This window comes from Pistacia vera, unplaced genomic scaffold (genome assembly GCF_008641045.1).
Source record: "Pistacia vera cultivar Batoury unplaced genomic scaffold, PisVer_v2 Contig223, whole genome shotgun sequence".
Taxonomy (NCBI): Eukaryota; Viridiplantae; Streptophyta; class Magnoliopsida; order Sapindales; family Anacardiaceae; genus Pistacia; species Pistacia vera.
In genome coordinates this window covers 3,106,933-3,134,302 of record NW_022196028.1, presented here as the reverse complement: position 1 = coordinate 3,134,302, position 27,370 = coordinate 3,106,933, and the positions used below count along the sequence as shown (strand labels likewise).

The window sequence follows — 27,370 nt, the reverse complement described above, 5'->3', positions numbered from 1 at the left end:
ATTATTAATGTTCATAACTAGTCTACAGTGTCTCTCCTTCTCTCTCTTATGATCTTCTGCAGCTTTCCATGTTAAATCGTCCCTCAAAAACTCCGTAGACCCACCTCAAATCATCTCCAAAAACTAAACTCCATGATCAAAACAGCCACTAAAATCCTTCTCCTAGCCATAGCGACCTCTTTCTCCTTCCTGCTCTTTTCATATCCACTGCCCTCTCTGACAATGTCTCGGCATCTCAACCCACTGGAATGAACTGAACAGAATCTTTGTCATTACACGAAGCGTTGGTCCCACTTCCAATTATCTTTTTCGATGCAGGTCAGCAGCAGTAGGTTGTTTCGAAATAACCTTTTGGGGTATATATCTAACTTTGCTTACGGTTCTCAATCTAATGACAAGACTCTATACCATCTTTTAATAATATTAAAAGAGATATACAATATTTAGGAAAGACATCAAACCAATCATCCTGTTGAATCTTCCTTTTTAAATTTCAAGTTCTATTACAAAAACATAACATTAGATAAAGAATAAAAGGGAATGGTCCCAGCCATAGAATAAATCAAAAGGAAAAGCAAAGAATGGCAAAAGGACATCGCATACTGCCTCAATGGAAATAAATAAACATAGAATTCCATAGAAGAAGTCATTTTGAAATGGAATATAAGATTTATTAATGGAAGCTTATCTAAAGGTTCAAACTCTAAATCATTGCATTCATAATAAGTCTCTCTCTTTCTTTCTTATGATCTTCTACGGTTTTCCTTGTTAACTAGCCATTCCAAAACTCTCAAGACCCAACTCAAAACATCCCCAAACCTGAACTCCATGATCAAAACAGCAATCAAAATCTTTCTTCTAGCAGTAGCTACCTCTTTCTCCTTCCTCCTCTTTTCTCCACCACCAAAATCTTTCTATTACTCTCTCTACATATCCCCTGCCCTATCTGACAATGTCTCAGTATCACAACACCTCCAAACCCTCACTCGCCGACCCCATGTCGCCGGTTCAGAGGCCAACGCCGAGGCTGCAGCTTATGTGTTATCAGTTCTCACTTCCTGCAATATAAAATCACATATTGCTTCCTATGCTGTCTCCCTAACTTACCCAGTTTCACGTTCTTTATCACTAACACGTCCGTTCCCGGACCCTCCCATCACTTTCTCTCTCCGCCAAGAAATTTATGATGGTGATCCATTTGCTGATGTTGCTGTTCAAGTCCTACCGACGTTTCATGGATACGGGAAGTCAGGTACTGCAACAGGACCAGTTGTTTATGTGAACTATGGACGCGTGGAAGACTACGTGACATTGGAAGAAATGGGTGTGAATGTGTCAGGTAGTGTTGTGTTGGCAAGATATGGAGAAATATACAGGGGAGACATTGTGCATAATGCGTTTGAGGCAGGTGCTATTGGGGCTCTGATTTATACAGATAGGAAAGATTACGGCGGCGGGAGTGGTGACGCAAGGTGGTTTCCGGATGATAAGTGGATGCCACCAAGTGGAGTCCAGGTGGGTTCAGTTTATGATGGGGTGGGTGACCCGACTACACCTGGATGGGCTAGTACAGAAGGATGTGAGAGGATATCTAATGAAGAGGTTGAGAAAACAGGTGATGTTCCACTTATACCTTCGTTGCCAATTTCGTCACAAGATGGCCATACAATCATGAGGTCCATTGAGGGACAAGTGGCGAATCAGGATTGGCAAGGAGACAAAGATGCCCCTATTTACAGGACTGGACCAGGACCAGGAGTTGTAAATCTCAGCTACAAGGTAAGTATGCAACCTAATTTAAATTTCAGTTAAAGCTTTTATCATTCTAGTCCAACCAGTCAAAACTGTCAAACTAAACAAGTTACTGCTTTGGCAACTGTATGCATTTCAGGGAGAACATGTCATTGCAACAATCCAAAATGTAATTGGTGTCATTATAGGAGAAGAGGAGCCTGATCGGTGAGTTATAGAACTTCTGGAAATGGCATGGTATTAAAAGATTCATTAAAAACTTCAATAAGCATGCAACTAAAATAAAGACCATAATTCAATGTAACGTGGTAACTCATCAAAATGGAATACAGAAGATTAAGTAAACCCACCTCATAGTATTTTGTCCCTGTTGCAACTATATCTAGATTTGTCATCCTGGGTAATCATCGGGATGCATGGACGTTTGGAGCCGTAGATCCTAACAGTGGCACTGCTGCTCTCCTGGAGGTAACCATATTTTTCTCTTCGCAAGAAATAAGCATCACATTTCAATAATCAGCCCTTCAACTGGATTTCACCTGCATCGTAGGTTACGCAAAGACTAGAAAAAATGCAGAAAAGAGGGTGGAAACCTCGACGAACTATTCTGTTATGCAATTGGGATGCTGAGGAGTATGGCCTGGTCTATCTCTCTCCCTATCTTATTCTCTGTATCTGAGAGAGAGAACAGAAACATTAACAACCCCTGCTCTCTTTACAGATAGGATCTACTGAATTGGTAGAAGAGAACAGGGAGATGCTAGCTTCAAGAGTTGTTGCTTATTTGAACGTTGACTCTGCTGTACATGGAGCAGGATTCCAGGCCTCGGCAACTCCACAACTTGATGAACTACTCAAACAAGCTACTCTACAGGTACTCAATTAGTATTGTTAGTGGCCACCACAAAAAATTAAAGACAGCATATTGTTTCAACTATGTGTAAATAATCATCACGTCCTTGATCACAAGACAAACAAGTAGTGGAAGCAGCAACAATAAGAATTAACAAAAAGAAAAGAAACAGTAGTTGACCTATTGTGCTACTTGAATTTAATCTTATTTCAATGTTGCTGCTTTAGCTCATCTTAATCGAATTTTTAACCGATTTTGAAGGTTCAAGATCCAGATAACTCATCACAAACTATCTACGAATCGTGGGTTGGTTCCAGGAATTCTCCAGTGGTAAGTGCAATCCAATAGTTTTAACTGCACCTCCTCAATTTCTATTCCACTTGTCTTTCTCAACAGTACAACCTAACAAATATATACACTCTGCAATTACGTATATACCCTTTACACTACATATACATAGTTTCCAACAGTTTTAATTAACATGACTAAAATCAGATGAGCTTTATCTAGTCCTCCAACCCTCTAGTGATCGACACATAAATCTTGCTTTATAATATATCCATTATCATTCATTCTATATCAAGATTGGGAGACTAGGAGGTCGAGGATCAGATTATGCGGCTTTTGTGCAGCACATCGGTATTCCAGCCGTTGACATGTCTTTTGGAAAAGGTACAAAATACATTGTGCTCTGATCTCTTGAATGATTTTTTATTTTCATAACGTGAACATATAAAATATACTAGCAAAATATGTACATGTGTATATGCATGGAGGCATAGATGATTTTTATATGCATGTACACACTGGTGACAAGAATGAATATTTATGTTGAAAATGCAGCAGCAACATACATATCTAATTACTAAATTATCAATCAGTGAAAGCAAAGCAGTATCAACACTCATATAGCAACAGAAAATAATTGGATACATACAAACTCAAATCAAATCAGAAAACCACATTACTCCATCAAATATTCCCAGTTACGTTGAAAATATTGTTCATGAGGACTTCCCAACTCCTCTCATTTGCTTTGTAGTCCTAAACAGGGCTTTATATGGCATGTGAAGAGGTAGGTAGGTGTTCATGATAGTTGAATCTATTATTTGAATCCAACAGGCCAACATTCTTTAATGTGAACATTTCAGAGTATAATATGTAGTCATAGAGATTAAACATAACTTTCTACTGCAGTATCAGAATGAGTTTTTGATTTTTCATCCTAAAATGAAAAAATTGACTGATAAATGACAAGCAAACTTTATCCTCAAGCAATAAAGCCATCTAACTTGAACACAGGTGAATCAAGTACTACAAAACGGTTGTAAAAGCTTTTATGATATTTTTATTACTAGCAAAAAGGATGTTTGATAAATGATGTCTTAGATGCAGTTATATAGTCTCATGGCTAACGAATAGTACATATCAATCACAGGACCACACCCAGTATACCACTCAATGTATGATGACTTCGTCTGGATGGAAAAGTTTGGAGACCTACTGTTCCAAAGACATGTTGCAGGTTTGTCAGAAAATTTTATCCATGGCATAAATGATTGAAACTCCATCAAACAGAAAATAGAACAAGAAGTATTAAATTTAGTTGATGTCATCCTAGAAGATCCCACCTTATATTGAGATAAGCAAAGATTGGACCATGTTTGTTATAGAAACACAGTATTCACAGCTCATAATAATTACTCCCAGAATTTGTTGAACCACTTCATTTTCAAAGAATCTAACCCCCAAGCTATTCATTATACAATGAGTAACCTTGTAAGTCTGAAATCACATGAATTCCAAGTGTCTATTTAAGCATGCTTACTGACCCTTCGTTTTTTCTCTTATTCAAAAAAAAAAAAAAACAGTCGCAAGTGTTTGGGGTTTAGTAGCTCTTCGACTAGCAGATGAGGAGTTCTTACCTTTCAACTATCTCTCCTATGCTTGCGAGCTCCAGGTATATCAGTATATGACAGGCATCAACAATTGCATGCAGTCATCAGTACAAACCAAATATTATTGTCTATAGCGAAAACTGATAATGCAATTAAAAAACTCCATATTAATAGAAAAGCGCAGAAGACTTGGAGGATGAAGTCTCAGGTAAGGGCATAAGCTTGAATCCCTTGTTCAAGTCTATTGAAGAGCTAACAAAAGCAGCCACCAAAATCAATGATGAGAAAAAGGTTTCAAATAAGATCTTATGATTCAAGACTCGTACAATTAATGTTCAACATGAACTAAATTTAAATATGATTCCCTAGGCAATAAACAAGGCTAAAGGTTGGGCATCTATATGGAAAAAAGATCACTCTAAGGTGAGACAGCTAAATGACAGACTAATGATGGCAGAAAGAGCATTTACAGATCGAGATGGACTCTTTGGAAGGACATGGTACAAGCACTTGGTATGTTTCTCCAATTATTAACTTTTTGCAGCACTATTCACAGAATAAAATTTTTGACAAAAACTACGAAATGAAAACATCCAGGTTATAATGCAATATGTTGATGCAATCAGATCTTTGTTTTGGTCTCCTTTTTATTAGTACTAAAATGGAATAACTTTACCTTCCATCTTTCTTTCAGATTTATGCGCCCTCAAAGCATAATAATTATGGGTCTAGATCCTTCCCTGGAATACAAGATGCCGTTGAAGAGGCAAACAATCTAAAAACAGCAGAGTCATGGCTTACTGTACAACATGAAGTTTGGAGAGTCTCCAGAGCAGTCAATCATGTCTCTCTAGTCCTCAATGGGGAACTAACATGAAATGCATAATCTACAATGTAATGATTCTCGAGGCAATTTATGAACAAATGTTCTGGATGTACTACAAGTTTACTAGAGGAACGGTTTAGCCAGACACAATGGTAGTCAGGAGACAGCCAAACTGTTCTTGACTTACATGAATAAAAAACAGAACGGAATAAAGTAATTGACAATAAGCCCTATATTTCCAATTTTGTCCTTAGACTTTCTCTGGGATTAAATTCCTAATTAAATCACAGATTATCAAGTCATTTTGGGCCACCTGGATCAATGTTCTCACAGCTCTTTCACATAATGCAACATGCCTAACTTCTCATCTTCTCTTGGTTGGCTATCTACAAATGTTAATACCATCATATCCTCCATGTTGGACAAAATCAAATAAAAAAAAATAGAACTGTAGAGAAAGAGCTAAACTGATAACTGCAGAAACATCCATTGACAACTAGACTACCACTACCATAAATTAACTGGAATCAAGAAGATTGCATGAAATAAAATCATATCAATAGTACATACTATCCAAAAAAGAAAAAGAGTGCAAACCCCGAAGTTAAACACTAACAAAAGCAATTCCAAGTTTTCAAGATCTCACAACAGTCACAACATTCTCCGCAAAAATGGTATCTCCTAAACTATGAAAACTCACTCAGATAATCCTCAAGCTCGCCAACCACTCACAATGAGAAAAACACATTTCCACAAGAATGAAGGAATTTTAGAAATAAAAATCAAATCTATAGATTGACAGAATAGTTAAAACGTTCAGGTGCTAGAGAACCATGAGAACAAAGTATGTCCTATAAAAATTACACTCCATCCAACATCATTATTCTAGCACTCAATGCAGAAAAAACCAGCAAGACACCATGAAAAGTCTCAAGGGATACCTCTGGTTAGGCGTGCAAATGAGCTAAGCTCAGCCAAATTAGATAGCTTATCAATTTAAGTTGAGTAAGAGATAATGAGCACAAACAATTGAGTTTCAAATTTTAGAATCAACACCATTTGCAAAGGACTTGAAATAAGCTCAAGCTCAAGTCTTATTTATTTAATTAAATATCAACCACTTGGAGTGCAATGTCAAGCTCATATTGCAGCTCAATTTTAAGACTCAGAAATATAAATATATATTAGTTACATTGAACAAATAGATGAAAGCTTTTGTTTGTAAGTGTGTGTGCATAAATAAATAAATAAATAAATATATATATATATATGTATAGCGGCAGGTTCAAGGCACATTTTTTTTACACAAATTATGATATAGTTTTTGAGATATTGAATCAAGATACTTTCAATGGCTCATATTCAATGCATCTTGAAAATGACACAACTAAGATGCAACCTCAATCGTTCAAATGCATCAACCAAATTACTGAAAAATTGTGTCAAAACTTGTGTTAAAAATACGAGGTTCTCTCTATATACAGGGGAAGGTTCAGTTGCTCTTGATGCTGAAAGAGGGAAACTAAAATCATCAATAAACTGTACATAATACTTAAACCCTTCTAATGAAGCAAATGGAGCAGGACCCCACATGTCACTATGCATAAAGTTCAGTTGCTTTTGATGCTGAAAGAGGGAAACTATTCCTATGCATATTTCTTAAATGGTAGGTGTCACAAAAAGACTACTATAGTTTTGAACATAGTTTGCTATCAACATGACTCATAATCTTATGAAATGCCTTAAAGTGAGGGTGTTCTAGTCTGTTATGTCAGAGCAAGCTTACATTATTTCTACTATTGGTAACTTGACAAGCTAAAGGATGACAACGAGATACATTGTCAGTTCCAGAATTATCATGTTGACTAGTAACCAAACATTGCTAATCATGCATGAAATGAGAATGACAAGATGCATGAGAATCACAAACATATTGGCTTTTAAATCCAAATCATTGTTGCTTTTATTAAGGCTATTGCTTTTATTAAGGGAACTGTCATTACAAGTATTGATATTACAAAAGCTACAATCTAATTTTTTACAGTTTTCTTTGCAAACCAAAGTTTCAGGCAGATATTTTGACATCAAATCATTATTGAATTCTTTAACACAAGCTAAAGGAGAGTTGAACACTACTAAAAAGATACAATACACAGAATTTAATTGGGAAAACTATTGGAAGCAACAGATTGTGAAGACAAATTGGAGGAGGGAAGACTCAACTGATAAGGTCCAGCTTTAAGCTCTCCCTACAATAGCACTTTCCTTGTAGCCTTGTCTTTAACAGTACAACAATCAGAAGTGAATTCTACTACAACATTGTTATCTTCGGTAAATTTAGCAATGCTGAGAAGATTTTTGGTTATTCTAGACACACATAAGACATTCTTTAGATGTAGACATTTTTCCTTTCAGCTACACCATTAGATGCAAGTGAATAAGGAGGTGTAATTTCATGGATAATTCCTAAAAATTGGACATATGAGTTAAATCCAAAAGATTCGTACTCTCGGCCTTTATCACTTCGAATTCTTTTTATCTAATTAGTTTTCAACTTCAAGGAGGAACAATTTACACATTTCAAGAGCATCGCATTTATTCTTAAGTAAATACACATACGTAAACTTGAAAAAAACATCAATCAAAGTAATAATGTATATATTTCCTCCTTGAGTCAAAATTCCGTTAAACTCACGTAAATCAGTATGAATCAATTCAAGCAATTCTTATTTTCTTTCAACACTTTTATGAGGCCCCTTAGTGATTTTTTCTTTACTGCAAATTTCATATTTTTCAAATTCTTTGTTTGATCAAGGAATTGATCCTAAACTACTCATCATGCCAACATATCTAGAATTAATATGAAAAAAACGAGCATGCCAAAAATTCACACAAGACCACCAAAAAAAAAAAAAAAAAAAATGCTGAAGCAGAAGTAGTTTTATTATTCTCAACATTCAATTTAAACATTCTATCATTAGCATAACCCTTGCCAACAAAATTTCCCTTCTTAGAATTATATATTGATCAGACACTATAGTCTGTTTGAAACAAGCTTTATTGAGAAGGAAACTTGACACCAGATTCTTCCTCAAGGAGGGAGTATACATCACATCTTTCGCAATTCAATGACTTAACTCCCGTCATCTTTAATCTTCCAACCTTCCATCTTTCATCTTCTAATCTTTCATGGGGATAATAAATAAAAAAAAAAAAAAAATGCAAGTTACAACAATAATAGTAGTGGGCTTCAAAGCCACGGGTGGTTTAAGTAATTTGGCCCTTGTATCCAGCATTTTATTTCTAACTTTTGGAACTTGAAATGTCAATGAGTTTGAAATCTCATCTGTAATTTTTAAAATTTTGATGCCTCTTACGTTAACTTCAATCTTGTTAATCCCATCAATTATTTACACATAAAAAACAAGATTACTTGTTTTGGTTGAGGGAAAATCTTTTGCGTGTTTGGTATAACTACATGTAAACCTCAAATATTAATACTTGGCTAAGAGAAAAGAGTTAACATCATGTTCCCACCCAAAAAATGGTCGATTGACAAATTCATACATGCCCACTTTTTAAATACCCTTTTAATACCTAAAGCACACAATTTTGTTAATAATTTTCGTTGTGAGGAAGGGTAAAATGGTCAAAAGTTTATTATTAATAAGGGTAGAATGGTCAACGAACATTTGGCCGTAAAAGAAGAGACAAGAAAAGGGACAACGCATGTTAATAGCATCGCAGTCAACGATTTTTGCCCTTTTTGGGCAGATCCTAACGTCCAAATCACTTTCGAGACCACCCACAGAATCCCCGTCACCTCTTCTACAAAGACCAAGCCTCCATTTGTCGTCTTCATTCACTATTTCCCACCATTACCTCCATTCACATGGCTAACTCTTCAAGCCAAATTTTTGATCGTTTTTTGTGTCGGAAATCCACCTTGAAACTCACTGCCTCCCTCATCCTCTCTCACCCTTAATTCATTCACCCTGAGCCTAGTGCACCTACCAATCACCGGAAATCACCGCCTAAGTTTTTGTGTGATTTCCCATCTTTTTGGCCTTTTTTCAGCCGATTCAGTCACCCAAAACACCCTCTGCCACCACCGTCCAACTCCCCACCCTCTGCTCTTCAAAATCCACCCCTCCCCTAACCCTCCGTGAGAGCCATTGGCTGCCTATGTCCAGCTCTTTCCGCTGTGGGACAGTTGCAATTTGCTGTGGTTTCCTCCGCAAATCGTTGGGTTTTTGGTGCTCAATTAGTGGGTTTTGATTGGTTGTTTTGGTGTTGTGTGTGTGTGTGTGTGTGTGTTTTTTTTTTTTTTTTCCTTTTTTTTTTTTTTGCCACCATTCTCTCCTAGATCACTCCAACCTCGCTGCCCCAAAGTCGCTCACCAGCTGTTCGATTTATTGCTACACCCAGCTCCCAGCAACGAACTGTGACAATTGCCATCAGTAGAAGAGGCTAAGAAGAGAAGAAAAAAAGGGGTTTTTTCGTAAATCATTGTATTTCTCTTCCAAAACATAATATTTGGGTGCTGAAAGCATATTTAAAAAGTGTACGGGTATAAATTTGTCAATGGACCACATTTTGGGTGGGAACATGTCCTCTAACTCTTTACCGAAAAAGAATAAGATTAAGATGTACATTCCAAGGCGGCAATTAATGTGAAAGTGTTAAGAAACAATGACACAAACTGGTCCAGTTACAAAAGCCAGTCCAAAGGATAGCTATCATATATTCATATTGTCAACTAAAGCTCTACTGGACCATCATGACTGGGCGGTGTCTTTTGGGTCTCTGTTGGGTCAAATCAAATCCCTTTTCCCTTTCCATCTTCCACATACACTGCAAGTTTAAGCTTACTAATGTATTGGCCTTGTTTTTCTATAAATATAATCTTCATAGTAATTACAATAAAATGAGAACAAAGGAAGAAACAAACCAAAAAAAAGAAAAAAAAATGCCATACCTTTTTCCATTATCTGGCTTTGTTCAAAATACAACCAATTCTTTATGCAGAAACGAGGTTCTTGATGTGGGTATAAAGACTCTGGAGTCTTAACTAAACAATTGATTTGGGTTGGGCTGGACAGACTATTAAAATGCAACAGACGGAGCACTTATTATGTGATCAAAAACCATGTTTACTTGGCCAATTGAATAAGTCAATAAGGTTATATTGTCCACTCCCTTCTTTACTTTTAACAAATTGATAGTGAATTCTTCTCAAATTTGAGAGGAATTAACATTCTAAAAATATAAGTTTCTGTATTATTCGTTATATACATAGAAAAACGCATCTACCACAAAAAAAAAAAAAAATTGTAATACAAATAGAAAAAATTAGATAGGTTTTTAAATTTGCGGACATCCAGTCAGACATAATTACAATAAATAGAGGCTTTCTCGTTGCATTAAGAGTTGGTCTTGCAAGCTCGTTTTTATATGGCTTTATGGTAATCGGAGAATATATGCCTGATGATTCTGGTTTCTCAAATAACAATCAAACTAATAATATATATATATATAAACCAATCATTTTTCCTTTCGTATCTTCCACCTTTTTATCACAAAAAATAATCTACTTGCATAAACACATAAAGCAAACACACTACCTACAGGTACTCATTAGTATTGCCAATTCTACAAGCAACAATTGGCATAACAAAGTGGCCACCACAAAAAATTAAAGACAGCATATTGTTTCAACTATGTGTAAATAATCATCACGTCCTTGATCACAACAACAAGTAGTGGAAGCAGCAACAATAAGAATTAACAAAAAGAAAAGAAACAGTAGTTGACCTATTGTGCTACTTGAATTTAATCTTATTTCAATGTTGCTGCTTTAGCTCATCTTAATCGAATTTTTAACCGATTTTGAAGGTTCAAGATCCAGATAACTCATCACAAACTACTACGAATCGTGGGTTGGTTCCAGGATTCTCCAGTGGTATCAATCCAATAGTTTTAACTGCACCTCTCATTAATGTAAGTAAGATATTCAGTGATAGTATTACCTTAATAATATACATGTTCAAGTTTAATAACATGACAAATCAGATGAGCTTTATCTAGTCCCAACCCTCTAGTGATCGAACACATAATCTTGCTTTTATAATATCCATTATCATTCATTCTATATAAGATTGGGAGACTAGGAGGTCGAGGATCAGATTATGCGCTTTTGTGCAGCACATCGGTATTCCAGCCGTGACATGTCTTTTGGAAAAGGTACAAAATACATTGTGCTCTGATCTCTTGAATGATTTTTATTTTCATAACGTGAACATATAAAATATACTAGCAAAATTGTACATGTGTATATGCGGAGGCATAGAGGATTTTTATATGCATTACACACTGGTGACAAGAATGAATATTTATGTGAAAATGCAGCAGCACATACATACTAATCACTAAATTATCAATCAGTGAAAGCAAAGCAGTATCAACACTCATATAGCAACAGAAAATAATTGGATACAAACAAACTCAAATCAAATCAGAAAACCACATTACTCCATCATATTCCCAGTTACGTTGAAAATATTCATGAGGACTTCCCAACTCCTCTCATTTGCTTTGTAGTCCTAAACAGGGCTCTATATGGCATGTGAGAGGAGGAGGTGTTCATGATAGTTGAATCTATTATTTGAATCCAACAGGCCAACATTCTTTAATGTGAACATTTCAGAGTATAATAGTAGTCATAGAGATAAACATAACTTTCACTGCAGTATCAGAATGAGTTTTTGATTTTTCATCCTAAAAGAAAAATTGACTGATAAATGACAAGCAAACTTGATCCTCAAGCAATAAAGCCATCTAACTTACACAGGTGAATCAAGTACTACAAAACGGTTGTAAAAGCTTTTATGGATATTTTTATTACTAAGCAAAAAAGATGTTTGATAAATGATGTCTTAGATGCAGTTATATGTCTCATGGCTACGAATAGTACATATCAATCACAGGACCACACCCAGTATACCACTCAATGTGATGATTCGTCTGGATGAAAAGTTTGGAGACCTACTGTTCCAAGACATGTTGCAGGTTTGTCAGAAAATTTTATCCATGGCATAAGATTGAAACTCCATCAAACAGAAAATAGAACAAGAATATTAAATTTAGTTGATGTCACCTAGAAGACCCCACCTATATTGAGATAAGCAAAGATTGGACCATGTTTGTTATAGAAACACAGTATTCACAGCTCATAATAATACTCCCAGAATTTGTTGAACCACTTCATTTTCAAAAATCTAACCCCCAGCTATTCTTATACAATGAGTAACCTTGCAAGTCTGAAATCACATGAATTCCAAGTGTCTATTTAAGCATGCTTACTGACCCTTCGTTTTTTCTCTTATTCAAAAAAAAAAAAAAAAAAAAACAGTCGCAAGTGTTTGGGTTTAGTAGCTCTTCGACTGGCAGATGAGGATCTTCCTTTCAACTATCTCTCCTATGCTTCGAGCTCCAGGTATATCAGTATATACAGGCATCAACAATTGCATCAGTCATCAGTAACAACCAAATATATTGTCTATAGCGAAAACTGATAATGCAATTAAAAACTCCTATTAATAGAAAAGCGCAAAAACTTGGAGGATGAAGTCTCAGGTAAGGGCATAAGCTTAATCCCTTGTCAAGTCTATGAAAGCTAACAAAAGCAGCCACCAAAATCAATGATGAGAAAAAGGTTTCAAAAAAGATCTTATGATTCAAGACTCGTACAATTAAGTTCAACATGAACTAAATTTAAATATGATCCCTAGGCAATAAACAAGGCTAAAGGTTGGGCTATATGGAAAAAAGATCACTCTAAGGTGAGAAGCTGAATGACAGACTAATGATGGCAGAAAGAGCATTTACAGATCGAGATGGACTCTTTGGAGGACATGGTACAAGCACTTGGTATGTTTCTCCAATTATTAACTTTTGCAGCACTATTCACAGAATAAATTTTGACAAAACTACGAAAATGAAACTCCAGGTTATAATGCAATATGATTGATGCAATAGAGCTTTGTTTTGGTTCTTTTTATTAGTACTAAAATGGAATAACTTTACCTTCCATCTTTCTTTCATTTATGCGCCTCAAAGCATAAGATTATGGGTCTAGATCCTTCCCTGGAATACAAGATGCCGTTGAAGAGGCAAACATCTAAAACAGCAGAGTCATGGCTTACTGTACAACATGAAGTTTGGAGAGTCTCCAGAGCAGTCAATCATGTCTCTCTAGTCCTCAATGGGGAACTAACATGAAATGCATAATCTACAATGTAATGATTCTCGAGGCAATTTAGAACAAATGTTCTGGATGTCTACAAGTTTACTAGAGGAACGTTTAGCCAGACACAATGGTAGTCAGGAGACAGCCAAACTGTTCTTGACTTACATGAATAAAAAACAGAAGAATAAGTAATTGACAATAAGCCCATATTTCAATTTTGTCCTTAGACTTTCTCTGGGATTAAATTCCTAATTAAATCACAGATTATCAAGTCATTTTGGGCCACCTGATCAATGTTCTCACAGCTCTTTCACATAAGCAACATGCCTAACTTCCATCTTCTCTTGGTTGGCTATCTACAAATGTTTACCATCATATCCTCCATGTTGGACAAAATCAAATAAAAAAAAATAGAACTTGAGAAAGAGCTAAACTGATAACGCAGAAACATCCATTGACAACTAGACTACACTACCATAAATTAACTGGAATCAAGAATTGCATAATAATCATATCAATAGTACATACTATCCAAAAAAGAAAAAGAGTGCAAACCCCGAAGTTAAACACTAACAAAAGCAATTCCAAGTTTTCAAGACTCACAACAGTCACAACATTCTCCGCAAAAATGGTATCCTAAAATGAAACTCACTCAGATAATCCTCAAGCTCGCCAACCACTCACAATGAGAAAAACACATTTCCACAAGAATGAAGGAATTTTAGAAATAAAATCAAATCTATAGATTGACAGAATAGTTAAAACGTTCAGGTGCTAGAGAACCATGAGAACAAAGTATGTCCTATAAAAATTACACTCCTCCAACATCATTATTCTAGCACCAATGCAGAAAAAACCAGCAAGACACCATGAAAAGTCTCAAGGGTACCTCTGGTTAGGCGTGCAAATGAGCTAAGCTCAGCCAAATTAGATAGCTTATCAATTTAAGTTGAGTAAGAGATAATGACCCAACAATTGAGTTTCAAATTTTAGAATCAACACACATTGCAAAGGACTTGAAATAAGCTCAAGCTCAAGTCTATTTATTTAATTAAATATCAAGCCACTTGGAGTGCAATGTCAACTCATATTGCAGCTCAATTTAAGACTCAGAATATAAATATATTTAGTTACATTGAACAAATAGATGAAAGCTTTGTTTGTAAGTGTGTGTGCATAAATAATATATATATAGAGCGGCAGGTTAAGGCACATTTTTTTCACAAATTATGATATGTTTTGAGATATTGAATCAAGATACTTTCAATGGCTCAATTCAATGCATCTTGAAAATGACACAACTAAGAGCAACCTCAATCGTTCAAATGCATCAACCAAATTACTGAAAAATTGTGTCAAAACTTGTGTTAAAAATACGGTTCTCTTATATACAGGGAAGGTTCAGTTGCTCTTGATGCTGAAAGAGGGAAACTAAAATCATCAATAAACTGTACATAATACTTAAACCCTTCTAATGAAGCAAATGGAGCAGGACCCCACATGTCACTATGCATAAAGTTCAGTTGCTTTTGATGCTGAAAGAGGGAAACTATTCCTATGCATATCTAAATGGTAGGTGTCACAAAAAGACTACTAGTTTTGAACATAGTTTGCTATCAACATGACTCATAATCTATGAAATGCCTTAAAGTGAGGTGTTCTAGTCTGTTATGTCAGAGCAAGCTTACATATTTCTACTATTGGTAACTGACAAGCTAAAGGATGACAACGAGATACATTGTCAGTTCAGAATTATCATGTTGACTAGTAACCAAACATTGCTAATCATGCATGAATGAGAAGGACAAGATGCATGAGAATCACAACATATTGGCTTTTAAATCCAAATCATTGTTGCTTTTATTAAGGCTATTGCTTTTATTAAGGGAACTGTCATTACAAGTATTGATATTACAAAGCTACAATCTAATTTTTACAGTTTTCTTTCAAACCAAAGTTTCAGGCAGATATTTTGACATCAAATCATTATTGAATTCTTTAACACAAGCTAAAGGAGAGTTGAACACTACTAAAAAGATACAATACACAGAATTTAATTGGGAAAACTATTGGAAGCAACAGATTGTGAAGACAAATTGGAGGAGGGAAAACTCAACTGATAAGGTCCAGCTTAAGCTCTCCCTACAATAGCACTTTCCTTGTAGCCTGTCTTTAACAGTACAACAATCAGAAGTGAATTCTACTACAACATTGTTATCTTCGGTAAATTTGCATGCTGGAGAAGATTTTTGGTTATTCTAGACACACATAAGACATCTTTAGATGGACATTTTTCCTTTCAGCTACACCATTAGATGCAAGTGAATAAGAGGTGTAATTTCATGGATAATCCTAAAATTGGACATATGAGTTAAATCCAAAAGATTCGTACTCTCGGCCTTTACACTTCGAATTCTTTTTATCTAATTAGTTTTCAACTTCAAGGAGGAACAATTTACACATTTCAAGAGCATCGCATTTATTCTTAAGTAATACACATACGTAAACTTGAAAAAAACATCAATCAAAGTAATATGTTATATTTCCTCTCTGAGTCAAAATTCCGTTAAACTCACGTAAATCAGTATGAATCAATTCAAGCAATTCTTTTTCTTTCAACACTTTTATGAGGCCCCTTAGTGTTTTTTTCTTTACTGCAAATTTCATATTTTCAAATCTTTGTTTGATCAAGGAATTGATCCAAACTACTCATCATGCCAACATATCTAGAATTAATATGAAAAAACGACATGCCAAAAATTCACACAAGACCACCAAAAAAAAAAAAAAATGCTGAAGCAGAAGTAGTTTTATTATTCTCAACATTCAATTTAAACATGCTATCATTAGCTAACCCTTGCCAACAAAATTTCCCTTCTTAGAATTATATATTGATCAACACTATAGTCTGTTTGAAACAAGCTTATTAGAAGGAAACTTGACACCAGATTCTTCCTCAAGGAGGGAGTATACATCACATCTTTCGGGGGTCCCACTTCCAATTATCTTTTTCGATGCAGGTCAGCAGCAGTAGGTTGTTTCGAAATAACCTTTTGGGGTATATATCTAACTTTGCTTACGGTTCTCAATCTAATGACAAGACTCTATACCATCTTTTAATAATATTAAAAGAGATATACTATATTTAGGAAAGACATCAAACCAATCATCCTGTTGAATCTTCCTTTTTAAATTTCAAGTTCTATTACAAAAACATAACATTAGATAAAGAATAAAAGGGAATGGTCCCGGCCATAGAATAAATCAAAAGGAAAAGCAAAGAATGGCAAAAGGACGTCGCATACTGCCTCAATGGAAATAAATAAACATAGAATTCCATAGAAGAAGTCATTTTGAAATGGAATATAAGATTTATTAATGGAAGCTTATCTAAAGGTTCAAACTGTAAATCATTGCATTCATAATAAGTCTCTCTCTTTCTTTCCTATGATCTTCTACGGTTTTCCTTGTTAACTAGCCATTCCAAAACTCTCAAGACCCAACTCAAAACATCACCAAACCTGAACTCCATGATCAAAACAGCAATCAAAATCTTTCTTCTAGCAGTAGCTACCTCTTTCTCCTTCCTCCTCTTTTCTCCACCACCAAAATCTTTCTATTACTCTCTCTACATATACCCTGCCCTATCTGACAATGTCTCAGTATCACAACACCTCCAAACCCTCACTCGCCGACCCCATGTCGCCGGTTCAGAGCCAACACCGAGGCTGCAGCTTATGTGTTATCAGTTCTCACTTCCTGCAAGATAAAAGCACATATTGCTTCCTATGCTGTCTCCCTAACTTACCCAGTTTCACGTTCTTTATCACTAACACGTCCGTTCCCAGACCCTCCCATCACTTTCTCTCTCCGCCAAGAAATTTATGATGGTGATCCATTTGCTGATGTTGCTGACCAAGTCCTACCGACGTTTCATGGAGACGGGAAGTCAGGTACTGCAACAGGACCAGTTGTTTATGTGAACTATGGAAGAATGGAAGACTACGTGACATTGGAAGAAATGGGCGTGAATGTGTCGGTTAGTGTTGTGTTGGCAAGATATGGAGAAATATACAGGGGAGACATTGTGCACAATGGGTTTGAGGCAGGTGCTATTGGGGCTCTGATTTATACAGATAGGAAAGATTACGGCGGCGGGAGTGGTGACGCAAGGTGGTTTCCGGATGATAAGTGGATGCCGCCAAGTGGAGTCCAGGTGGGTTCAGTTTATGATGGGGTGGGTGACCCGACTACACCTGGATGGGCTAGTACGGAAGGATGTGAGAGGATATCTAATGAAGAGGTTGAGACAACAGGTGATGTTCCACTTATACCTTCATTGCCAATTTCGGCACAAGATGGCCATACAATCATGAGGTCCATTGAGGGACAAGTGGTGAATCAGGATTGGCAAGGAGACAAAGATGCCCCTATTTACAGGACTGGACCAGGACCAGGAGTTGTCAATCTCAGTTACAAGGTCAGTATGCAACCTAGTTTCAATTTCAGTATAAGTCAAAGCAATGTATTAATCCTACGGTTCAACAAGTCAGACTGTCGATATAATCAATATTTTACTAATTGTACTTGCTTCAGGGGGCAAACGTCATAGCCACGATCCAAAATGTGATTGGTGTCATTACAGGTACAGAGGAGCCTGATCGGTAAGCTACCAAATTGTGATTAATGGTATATGTAAACATTGGTTAAGAACTTAAATAGGCATGCAACTAAAGAGAAGATTGTATATTCTTCTCTTCAAAATGGAATATAAATGATGACATTATAGTAGAATTTTGTCATTCTTGAAACCGTTTCTAGATTTGTGATACTGGGTAATCATCGAGATGCATGGACATTTGGAGCTGTGGATCCTAACAGTGGCACTGCTGCTCTACTAGAGGTAATTGTATTTCTTCTCTTGATAAGAAACAGAAATCACACATTTCAATTAGTGGGCCGGCACTGTAGGTTGCGGAAAGACTAGAAAAGCTGCGGAAAAAAGGGTGGAAACCTCGAAGAACCATAGTGTTATGCAATTGGGATGCTGAGGAGTATGGCCTGGTCTCTCTCTTTCTCTCCCTCTCTCATTCTCTGTGTTTGTGACAGAGAACAGAAACTTAAGATAATCCCTGTTGTATTTCCAGACAGGATCAACTGAATGGGTAGAAGACAACAGGGAGATGCTAGCTTCAAGGGTTGTTGCTTACTTGAACGTTGACTCTGCAGTATACGGACCAGGATTCTATGCCTCAGCAACTCCTCAACTTGATGAACTACTCAAGCAAGCTACTCAACAGGTTTATTAATAAAATTTTACCAAATCTACAGGCACCAATAGACATTACAAAAGCAACTGCTATGATTTTCCAAAATAATTTTTGCCTCCATCACTCCATGGGAGTGGTATTACTCAATCGACTAGATATTCATTACTTTGTATGTTTGGTCTATCTGCACAGATTTGTTTTTGGTTTTAAGCAATCATCCTTAGCTCAAAACACATCTACTTAATTGAGACAAATCGACTAAACTCTCCTTCGTTAGAGATGTGGATTGTGACAGATTCTCCACTTTATGGATCTCACGTCTTCACAAGACTACATTCTCGGATTGCAAGCCAGCTTTGATATCAATTGTAAAAGTCTGTACCCAACCAAATAGATATTTCACATCTCTGGTCTCTAACGAATAAGAGTTTGTATCAGATTACCTTAAATCCCTCAACTAAGTAGATATGGTTTGAATGAAGGTGGTTGCTTAGTGCCCAAAAACAAATCGGTTCTGAGTAGGACAAGCAAAAAACATCTATATGGTTGGGTTTAAATCTTTTTGTTATTGCGACTTTAGCTCATCTCAATCAAATTTGTTACTGATTTTGAAGGTTCAAGATCCAGATAACTCATCACAAACAGTCTACGATTCCTGGGTTGGTTCTAGTCATTCTCCAGTGGTAAGTGCAATGCCAATTGCATTAAACTGCACCACCTTGATGAGGTAGTTTTAATAACCTTCACGGAAAAATAGATTAAAAATCTCGCAACCCATCAGTGATCATTACATAAATCTTACATTACAATAGATCATGAATGGTAACATACTCTCTCTATGAAGATTGGGAGATTAGGAGGTGGAGGATCAGATTATTCAGCTTTTGTGCAGCATATCGGTGTTCCATCAGCTGACCTGGCTTTCGGAGAAGGTAAAAGAACATTACAAGGTCTTTGATCCCATAATACATATTAGCATTCTAGCAAAATATGTACATTATTTATGCATAAATTTGCCAAATCATTTACTTCGTAATCCTAAATAGAGCTCTGATAACTTGTGGTATGTGAACTTTCTTTAACGTGACCATTAGAGTTGTCTTAGAGAAATTAAGAAAAGACTCCAACTTAGCATCAGAATGAGCTTTTGAAACGAAACAGTTGACCCATACATAATAAAACCATCTAAATTAATTGAAACTTACAGGAAGAAACAAGTTGAGTCCTGCAGTGAGGAACTTTCAACCTTACACACCCAAGACTATCCTTAAAGTTGAAAACGCTTTTATATGATTTGTCATAACGAATTAATCACTATAAATGCTGATATATTCTTAGCTACTAGTATAATTGATGCTTAATACATCTTGTAGCAAAACATGTCTTCTGGTGACTAACTCTTAGTAAGCATCAATCACAGGATACCCAGTATACCACTCAATGTACGATGACTTTGTCTGGATGGAAAAATTTGGAGACCCACTGTTCCAAAGACATGTTGCAGGTTTGTCGTAAAAAAACTTCCATGGCATAAATGATTAAAATTCCATCCTACAATGAGATAAGTAGAGATTGGGGCATGCTTATTGAAACAGAGTGTTAACAGTTCTGTATAACGTTGAAGAACAAAGTTGTTCATAAATCTAATACACACAAGCTATTACATTGTACAAGGGGGTATCTGTTTTAACATTCCATTGACCCTATGTTTATCTTTCCGTTTCTCTCTATTAAAAAAAAAAACAGCGGCAGTGTTTGGGGTTTAGTGGCTCTCCACTAGCAGACCAAGAGTTCTGCCTTTCAATTATCTCTCCTATGCTTCGAGCTCCAGGTAAATTTGTATTAACAGCCATACATGTCTACAATACATCCAAATATTTTTAAGTCTAAACCAGAACTATAATGCAATTAAAAAATCATATTGATAGAAAAGCGCAAAGGATTTGAAGGATAAGGTCTCAGGTATGGGCATAAGCTTAATTCCCTTGTTCAGTCCATTGAGGAGCTAGCAAAAGCAGCCACCAAAATCGATACGAGAAAAAGGTATCAAACGTGATCTGATTTCAAAACTGATACAATTGATGCTTTTCAATAATTCAAATATGTTTCCTAGGCAATAGTCGAAGCCAAAGGTTGTGCATCAATATGGCGAAAAGACCATTCTAGGGTGAGAGAGCTGAATGACGGGCTAATGATGGCAGAAAGAGCATTTACAGACCGAGATGGACTCTCTGGAAGGCCGTGTACAGCATTTGGTACGTTTGTACTTAATTAAATTCTCACGCATCCACACAAACAGTTTTTGTTGAAAACTACAACGTGAAACATCCTGATGTATAGTGCACATCATATTGACGTAATTAGAACTTCATAGAAATGACTAACCTTTCCTTTATATTTTACTTTGCAGATTTATGCACCCCGAGGCATATGATTATGGATCTAATTCATTCCCGGGAATAGAATGCCATTTTAGAGACAAAACCCCACACTGCGGAGTCGGCTACCGTACAACATGAAGTTTGGAGAGTTCCAGAGCAGTCAGCATGCCGCTCGATTCTCACACGGAGAACTAACATGAATACGTACAAACTATAATGCAGATTCTACTTCAAGGATTTATGAGCAATATCCATTATGTGCTAGAAACTCACTGGCAGTTGCAGTGTATGTTGCCAAATACAATGGCAGGCATCAGCCTGATTGCTCTGAATCTAAATTAATCATAAATAGAACTGCGAAAGAAGTTAGTAATTTGATATCTACTGCATTGTGCTAGTAATATGATATGAGATGATGGTTTACCACTTCCACACATCAATTGAGGAAAACAGGAAATTCAATGACGATAATAAGCACCCATATCCCAAATAATATTCGCCAAGCCCAATATTCCAATAACACATTTCCAGTTTGTCATATCTCTTTAGGATTTAATTCAATTAATCACAGAATATCGTCTTTTTTGGCCAACTGGATCAAGCATGAAATACGCGTGATTCCTAATGACGATAACTGTTTGGAAGTAAATGCCAATACAATTCAAGGGAACGGCACATAAAGTTTACCACAGATACGGGTCCTAAACTCCTCAGAAACTACAAGTTATTTTATTAAGCATATGCGTACTGCATTCCCATATTACATAGAGAGAATCGATGCATATTTGCAATACACCAAAAACAGAAGATCTAATATAACAGACACACATGGAGAGGAACAAGACATAATCGTAAATCAACCACGGAATGAACTGAATAGAACTTTGTCATTACACAAGTGTTGGTCCCACTTCCAATTATCTTTTTCGATGCAGGTCAGCAGCAGTGGTTGTTTCGAAATAACCTTTTGGGTATATTCTAACTTTGCTACGGTTCTCAATCTAATGACAAGACTCTATACCATCTTTTAATAATATTAAAAGAGATATACAATATTTAGGAAAGACATCAAACCAATCATCCTGTTGATCTTCCTTTTTAAATTTCAAGTTCTATTACAAACACAACATAGATAAAGAATAAAAGGGAATGGTCCCGCCATAGAATAAACAAAAGGAAAAGCAAAGAATGGCAAAAGGACTCGCATACTGCCTCAATGGAAATAAATAACATAGAATTCCATAGAAGTCATTTTGAAATGGAATATAAGATTTATTAGGAAGCTTATCTAAAGGTTCAAACTTAAATCATTGCATTCATAATAAGTCTCTCTCTTTCTTTCTTATGATCTTCTACGGTTTTCCTTTTAACTAGCCATTCCAAAACTCTCAAGACCCAACTCAAAACACCCCAAACCTGAACTCCATGATCAAACAGCAATCAAATTCTTTCTTCTAGCGTAGCTACCTCTTTCTCCTTCCTCCTCTTTCTCCACCACCAAAATCTTTCTATTACTCTCTCTACATATCCCTGCCCTATCTGACATGTCTCAGTATCACAACACCTCCAAACCCTCACTCGCCAACCCCATGTCGCCGGTTCAGAGCCAACCCGAGGCTGCAGCTTATGTGTTTCAGTTCTCACTTCCTGCAATGTAAAAGCACATATTGCTTCCTATGCTGTCTCCCTAACTTACCCAGTTTCACGTTCTTTATCACTAACACGTCCTTTCCCGACCCTCCCATCACTTTCTCTCTCCGCCAAAAATTTATGATGGTGATCCATTTGCTGATGTTGCTGACAAGTCCTACCGACTTTCATGGAACGGAAGTCAGGTACTGCAACAGGACCAGTTTGTTTATGTAACTATGGGGTTGGAAGCTACGTGACATTGGAAGAAATGGGTGTGAATGTGTCGGTATTGTTGTGTTGGCAAGATATGGAGAAATATACAGGGGAGACATTGTGCACAATGTTTGAGGCAGGTGCTATGGGCCCTGATTTATACAGATAGGAAAGATTACGGCGGCGGAGTGGTGACGCAAGGTGGTTTCCAGATGATAAGTGGATGCCGCCAAGTGGAGTCCAGGTGGGTTCAGTTTTAGATGGGGTGGGTACCCGACTACACCTGGATGGGCTAGTACGGAAGATGTAGAGGATATCTATGAAGAGGTTGAGAAAACAGGTATGTTCCACTTAACCTTCGTGCCAATTTGGCACAAGAGCCATAATCTGAGGTCCATTGAGGGACAAGTGGGAATCAGATTGGCAAGAGACAAAGATGCCCATTTTACAGGACTGGACCAGGACCAGAGTTGAATCTCTAACAAGGTAGTATGCAACCCATTAATTTCATTAAAGCATTATCATTCTAGTCCAACCAGTCAAAACCAAACTAAACAAGTTACTGCTTGGCACTGTATGCATTTCAGGGAGAACATGTCATTGCAACAATCCAAAATGTAATTGGTGTCATTATAGGAGAAGAGAGCCGATCGAGTTTATAACTTCTGGAAATGGCATGGATTAAAAGATTCATTAAAACTTCAATAAGCATGCAACTAAAAAAAGACCATAATTCAATGTAACATATAACTCATCAAATGGAATATAGAAATAAGTAACCCACCTCATAGTATTTTGTCCCTGTTCAACTATATCTAGATTTGTCATCCTGGGTAATCATGGGATCATGGACGTTTGGAGCCGGATATCCTAACAGGGCACTGCTGCTCTCCTGGAGGTAACCATATTTTTCTCTTCGAAGAAATAAGCATCACATTTCAATAATCGCCCTTCAACTGGATTCACCTGCATCGTAGGTTACGCAAAGACTAGAAAAAATGCAGAAAAGAGGGTGGAAACCTCGACGAACCATTCTGTTAGCAATTGGATGCTGAGAGTATGGCCTGGTCTATCTCTCTCCCTATCTTATTCCTGTATCTGAGAGAGAGAACAGAAACATTAACAACCCCTGCTCTCTTTACAGATAGGATCACTGAATGGGTAGAAGAGAACAGGGATGCTAGCTTCAAGAGTTGTTGCTTATTTGAACGTTGACTCTGCTGTACATGGAGCAGGATTCCACCTCGGCAACTCCACAACTTGATGAACTACTCAAACAAGCTACTCTACAGTACTCATTAGTATTGCCAATTCTACAAGCACCAATTGGCATAACAAAAGTAGCCACCACAAAAATTAAAGACAGCATATTTGTCAACTAGTGTAAATAATCATCAGTCCTTGATCACAAGACAAACATAGTGGAACAGCAACAAGAATTAACAAAAAGAAAGAAACAGTAGTTGACCTATTGTGCTACTTGAATTTATCTTATTTCAATGTTGCTGCTTTAGCTCATCTTAATCTTTTTAACAATTTGAGTTCAAGATCCAGATAACTCATCAAAAACAATCTACGAATCGTGGGTTGGTTCCAGGAATTCTCCAGTGTAAGTGCAATCCAATAGTTTTAACTGCACCTCCTTAATGTGGTAGTTTTAATTAACATGACTAAAATCAGTGAGCTTACTCGGTCCTCCAACCCTCTAGTGATCACAATAATTCTTGCTTTATATATTCCATTATCATTCTTCTATATGAAGATTGGGACTAGGAGGTGGAGGATCAGATTATGCAGCTTTTGTGCAGCACATCGTATTCCAGCCTTGACATGTCTTTGGAAAAGGTACAAAATACATTGTGCTCTGATCTCTTGAATGATTTTTTATTTTCATAACTGAACTATAAAATATACTAGCAAAATATGTACATGTGTATATGCATGGAGGCATAGTGATTTTTATATGCATTACACACTGGTGACAGGATGAATATTTATGTTGAAAATGCAGCAGCAACATACATACTAATTCCTAAATTATCAACAGTGAAAGCAAAGCAGTATCAACACTCATATAGCAACAGAAAATAATTGGATACAAACAAACTCAAATCAAATCAGAAAACCACATTACTCCATCAAATTTCCCAGTTACGTTGAAAATTTGTCCATGAGACTTCCCAACTCCTCTCATTTGCTTTGTAGTCCTAAACAAGCTCTATATGGCATGTGAAGAGGCGGTGTTCATGAAGTATTGAATCTATTATTTGATCCAACAGGCCAACATTCTTTAATGTGAACATTTCAGAGTATAACATGTAGTCAGAGAATAAACATAACTTTCTACTGCAGTATCAGAATGAGTTTTGATTTTTCATCCTAAACGAAAAAATTGACTGATAAATGACAAGCAAACTTGATCCTCAAGCAATAAGCCATCTAACTTGAACACAGGTAAACAAGTACTACAAAACGGTTGTAAAAGCTTTATGATATTTGTTATAAATAATTAATGACTCCCAATGCTCAGATATACTAAGCCCTAGCAAATATTTTATTACTAACAAAATGGATTTTGATAATGATGTCTTAGATGCAGTTATATAGTCTCATGGCTAACGAATAGTACATATCAATCACAGGACACCCAGAATACCACTCAATGTATGATGACTTCGTCTGGATGGAAAAGTTTGGAGACCTACTGTTCCAGACATGTTGCAGTTTTGTCAGAAAATTTATCCATGGCATAATGATTGAAACCCCATCAAACAGAAAATAGAACGAAGTATTAATTTAGTTGATGTCATCCTAGAGATCCCACCTTATATTGAGATAAGCAAAGATTGGACCATGTTTGTTATAGAAACACAGTATTCACAGCTCATAATATTACTCCCGAATTTGTTGAACCACTTCATTTTCAAAAATCTAACCCCAAGCTATTCATTATACAATGAGTAACCTTGAAGTCTGAAATCACATGAATTCCAAGTGTCTATTTAAGCATGCTTACTGACCCTTCGTTTTTTCTCTTATCAAAAAAATAAAAAAAAGTCGCAAGTGTTTGGGGTTTAGTAGCTCTTCGACTAGCAGATGAGGAGTTCTTACCTTTCAACTATCTCTCCTATGCTTGCGAGCTCCAGGTATATCAGTATATAACAGGCATCAACAATTGCATGCAGTCATCAGTACAAACCAAATATTATTGTCTATAGCGAAAACTGATAATGCAATTAAAAACTCCATATTAATAGAAAAGCGCAAAAGACTTGGAGGATGAAGTCTCAGGTAAGGGCATAAGCTTAAATCCCTTGTTCAAGTCTATTGAAGAGCTAACAAAAGCAGCCACCAAAATCAATGATGAGAAAAAGGTATCAAACAAGATCTTATGATTCAAGACTCGTACAATTAATGTTCAACATGAACTAAATTTAATATGATTCCCTAGGCAATAAACAAGGCTAAAGGTTGGGCATCCATATGGAAAAAAGATCACTCTAAGGTGAGAGAGCTGAATGACAGACTAATGATGGCAGAAAGAGCATTCACAGATCGAGATGGACTCTTTGGAAGGACATGGTACAAGCACTTGGTATGTTTCTCCAATTATTAACTTTTTGCATCACTATTCACAGAATAAAGTTTTTGACAAAAACTACGAATTGAAAACATCCAGGTTATAATGCAAAATATTGATGCAATTAGATCTTTGTTTTGGTTTCTTTTTTATTAGTACTAAAATGGAATAACTTTACCTTCCATCTTTCTTTCAGATTTATGCGCCCTCAAAGCATAATAATTATGGGTCTAGATCCTTCCCTGGAATACAGGATGCCGTTGAAGAGGCAAACAATCTAAAAACAGCAGAGTCATGGCTTACTGTACAACATGAAGTTTGGAGAGTCTCCAGAGCAGTCAATCATGTCTCTCTAGTCCTCAATGGGGAACTAACATGAAATGCATAATCTACAATGTAATGATTCTCGAGGCAATTTATGAACAAATGTTCTGGATGTGCTAAAAGTTTACTAGAGGAACTGTTTAGCCAGACACAATGGTAGTCAGGAGACAGCCAAACTGTTCTTGACTTACATGAATCAAAAACAGAACGGAATAAAGTAATTGACAATAAGCCCTATATTTCCAATTTTGTCCTTAGGCTTTCTCTGGGATTAAATTCCTAATTAAATCACAGATTATCAAGTCATTTTGGGCCACCTGGATCAATGTTCTCACAGTCACAGCTCTTTCACATAATGCAACATGCCTAACTTCTCATCTTCTCTTGGTCGGC

General features: G+C 36.4%; 2 protein-coding genes across 6 annotated transcripts; both read left to right on the top strand.

Annotated features, from left to right (window-relative positions):
* LOC116130554 (probable glutamate carboxypeptidase LAMP1) lies at nt 1-27,260 on the top strand. Of its 5 annotated transcripts, none has more exons than XM_031416280.1 (13): nt 1-192; nt 889-1,779; nt 1,892-1,959; nt 2,139-2,220; nt 2,303-2,395; nt 2,474-2,626; nt 2,867-2,935; nt 3,190-3,277; nt 4,044-4,130; nt 4,477-4,565; nt 4,678-4,794; nt 26,525-26,668; nt 26,850-27,260. In XM_031416280.1, exons 1-13 carry the CDS (start codon nt 133-135, stop codon nt 27,030-27,032), a joined length of 2,124 nt encoding a protein of 707 aa, XP_031272140.1. In that variant the 5' UTR covers nt 1-132; the 3' UTR covers nt 27,033-27,260. The 5 variants fall into 5 exon arrangements, with proteins under 5 accessions (XP_031272140.1, XP_031272138.1, XP_031272139.1 ...); XM_031416278.1 differs by lacking the exons at nt 26,525-26,668; nt 26,850-27,260 and adding exons at nt 4,873-5,016; nt 5,198-5,622; XM_031416279.1 differs by lacking the exons at nt 26,525-26,668; nt 26,850-27,260 and adding exons at nt 4,873-5,016; nt 5,198-5,622 and having other exon boundaries at nt 1-195; nt 892-1,779.
* LOC116130555 (probable glutamate carboxypeptidase LAMP1) lies at nt 16,579-26,661 on the top strand. The gene is given in 10 exon segments (XM_031416282.1): nt 16,579-17,288; nt 17,291-18,057; nt 18,174-18,241; nt 18,399-18,480; nt 18,549-18,641; nt 18,725-18,877; nt 19,462-19,530; nt 19,692-19,779; nt 20,268-20,351; nt 26,525-26,661. Coding segments are annotated over 10 exon segments (1,602 nt in total). The 5' UTR covers nt 16,579-17,107; the 3' UTR covers nt 26,542-26,661.
* Nucleotides 27,261-27,370: the final 110 nt, after the last annotated feature.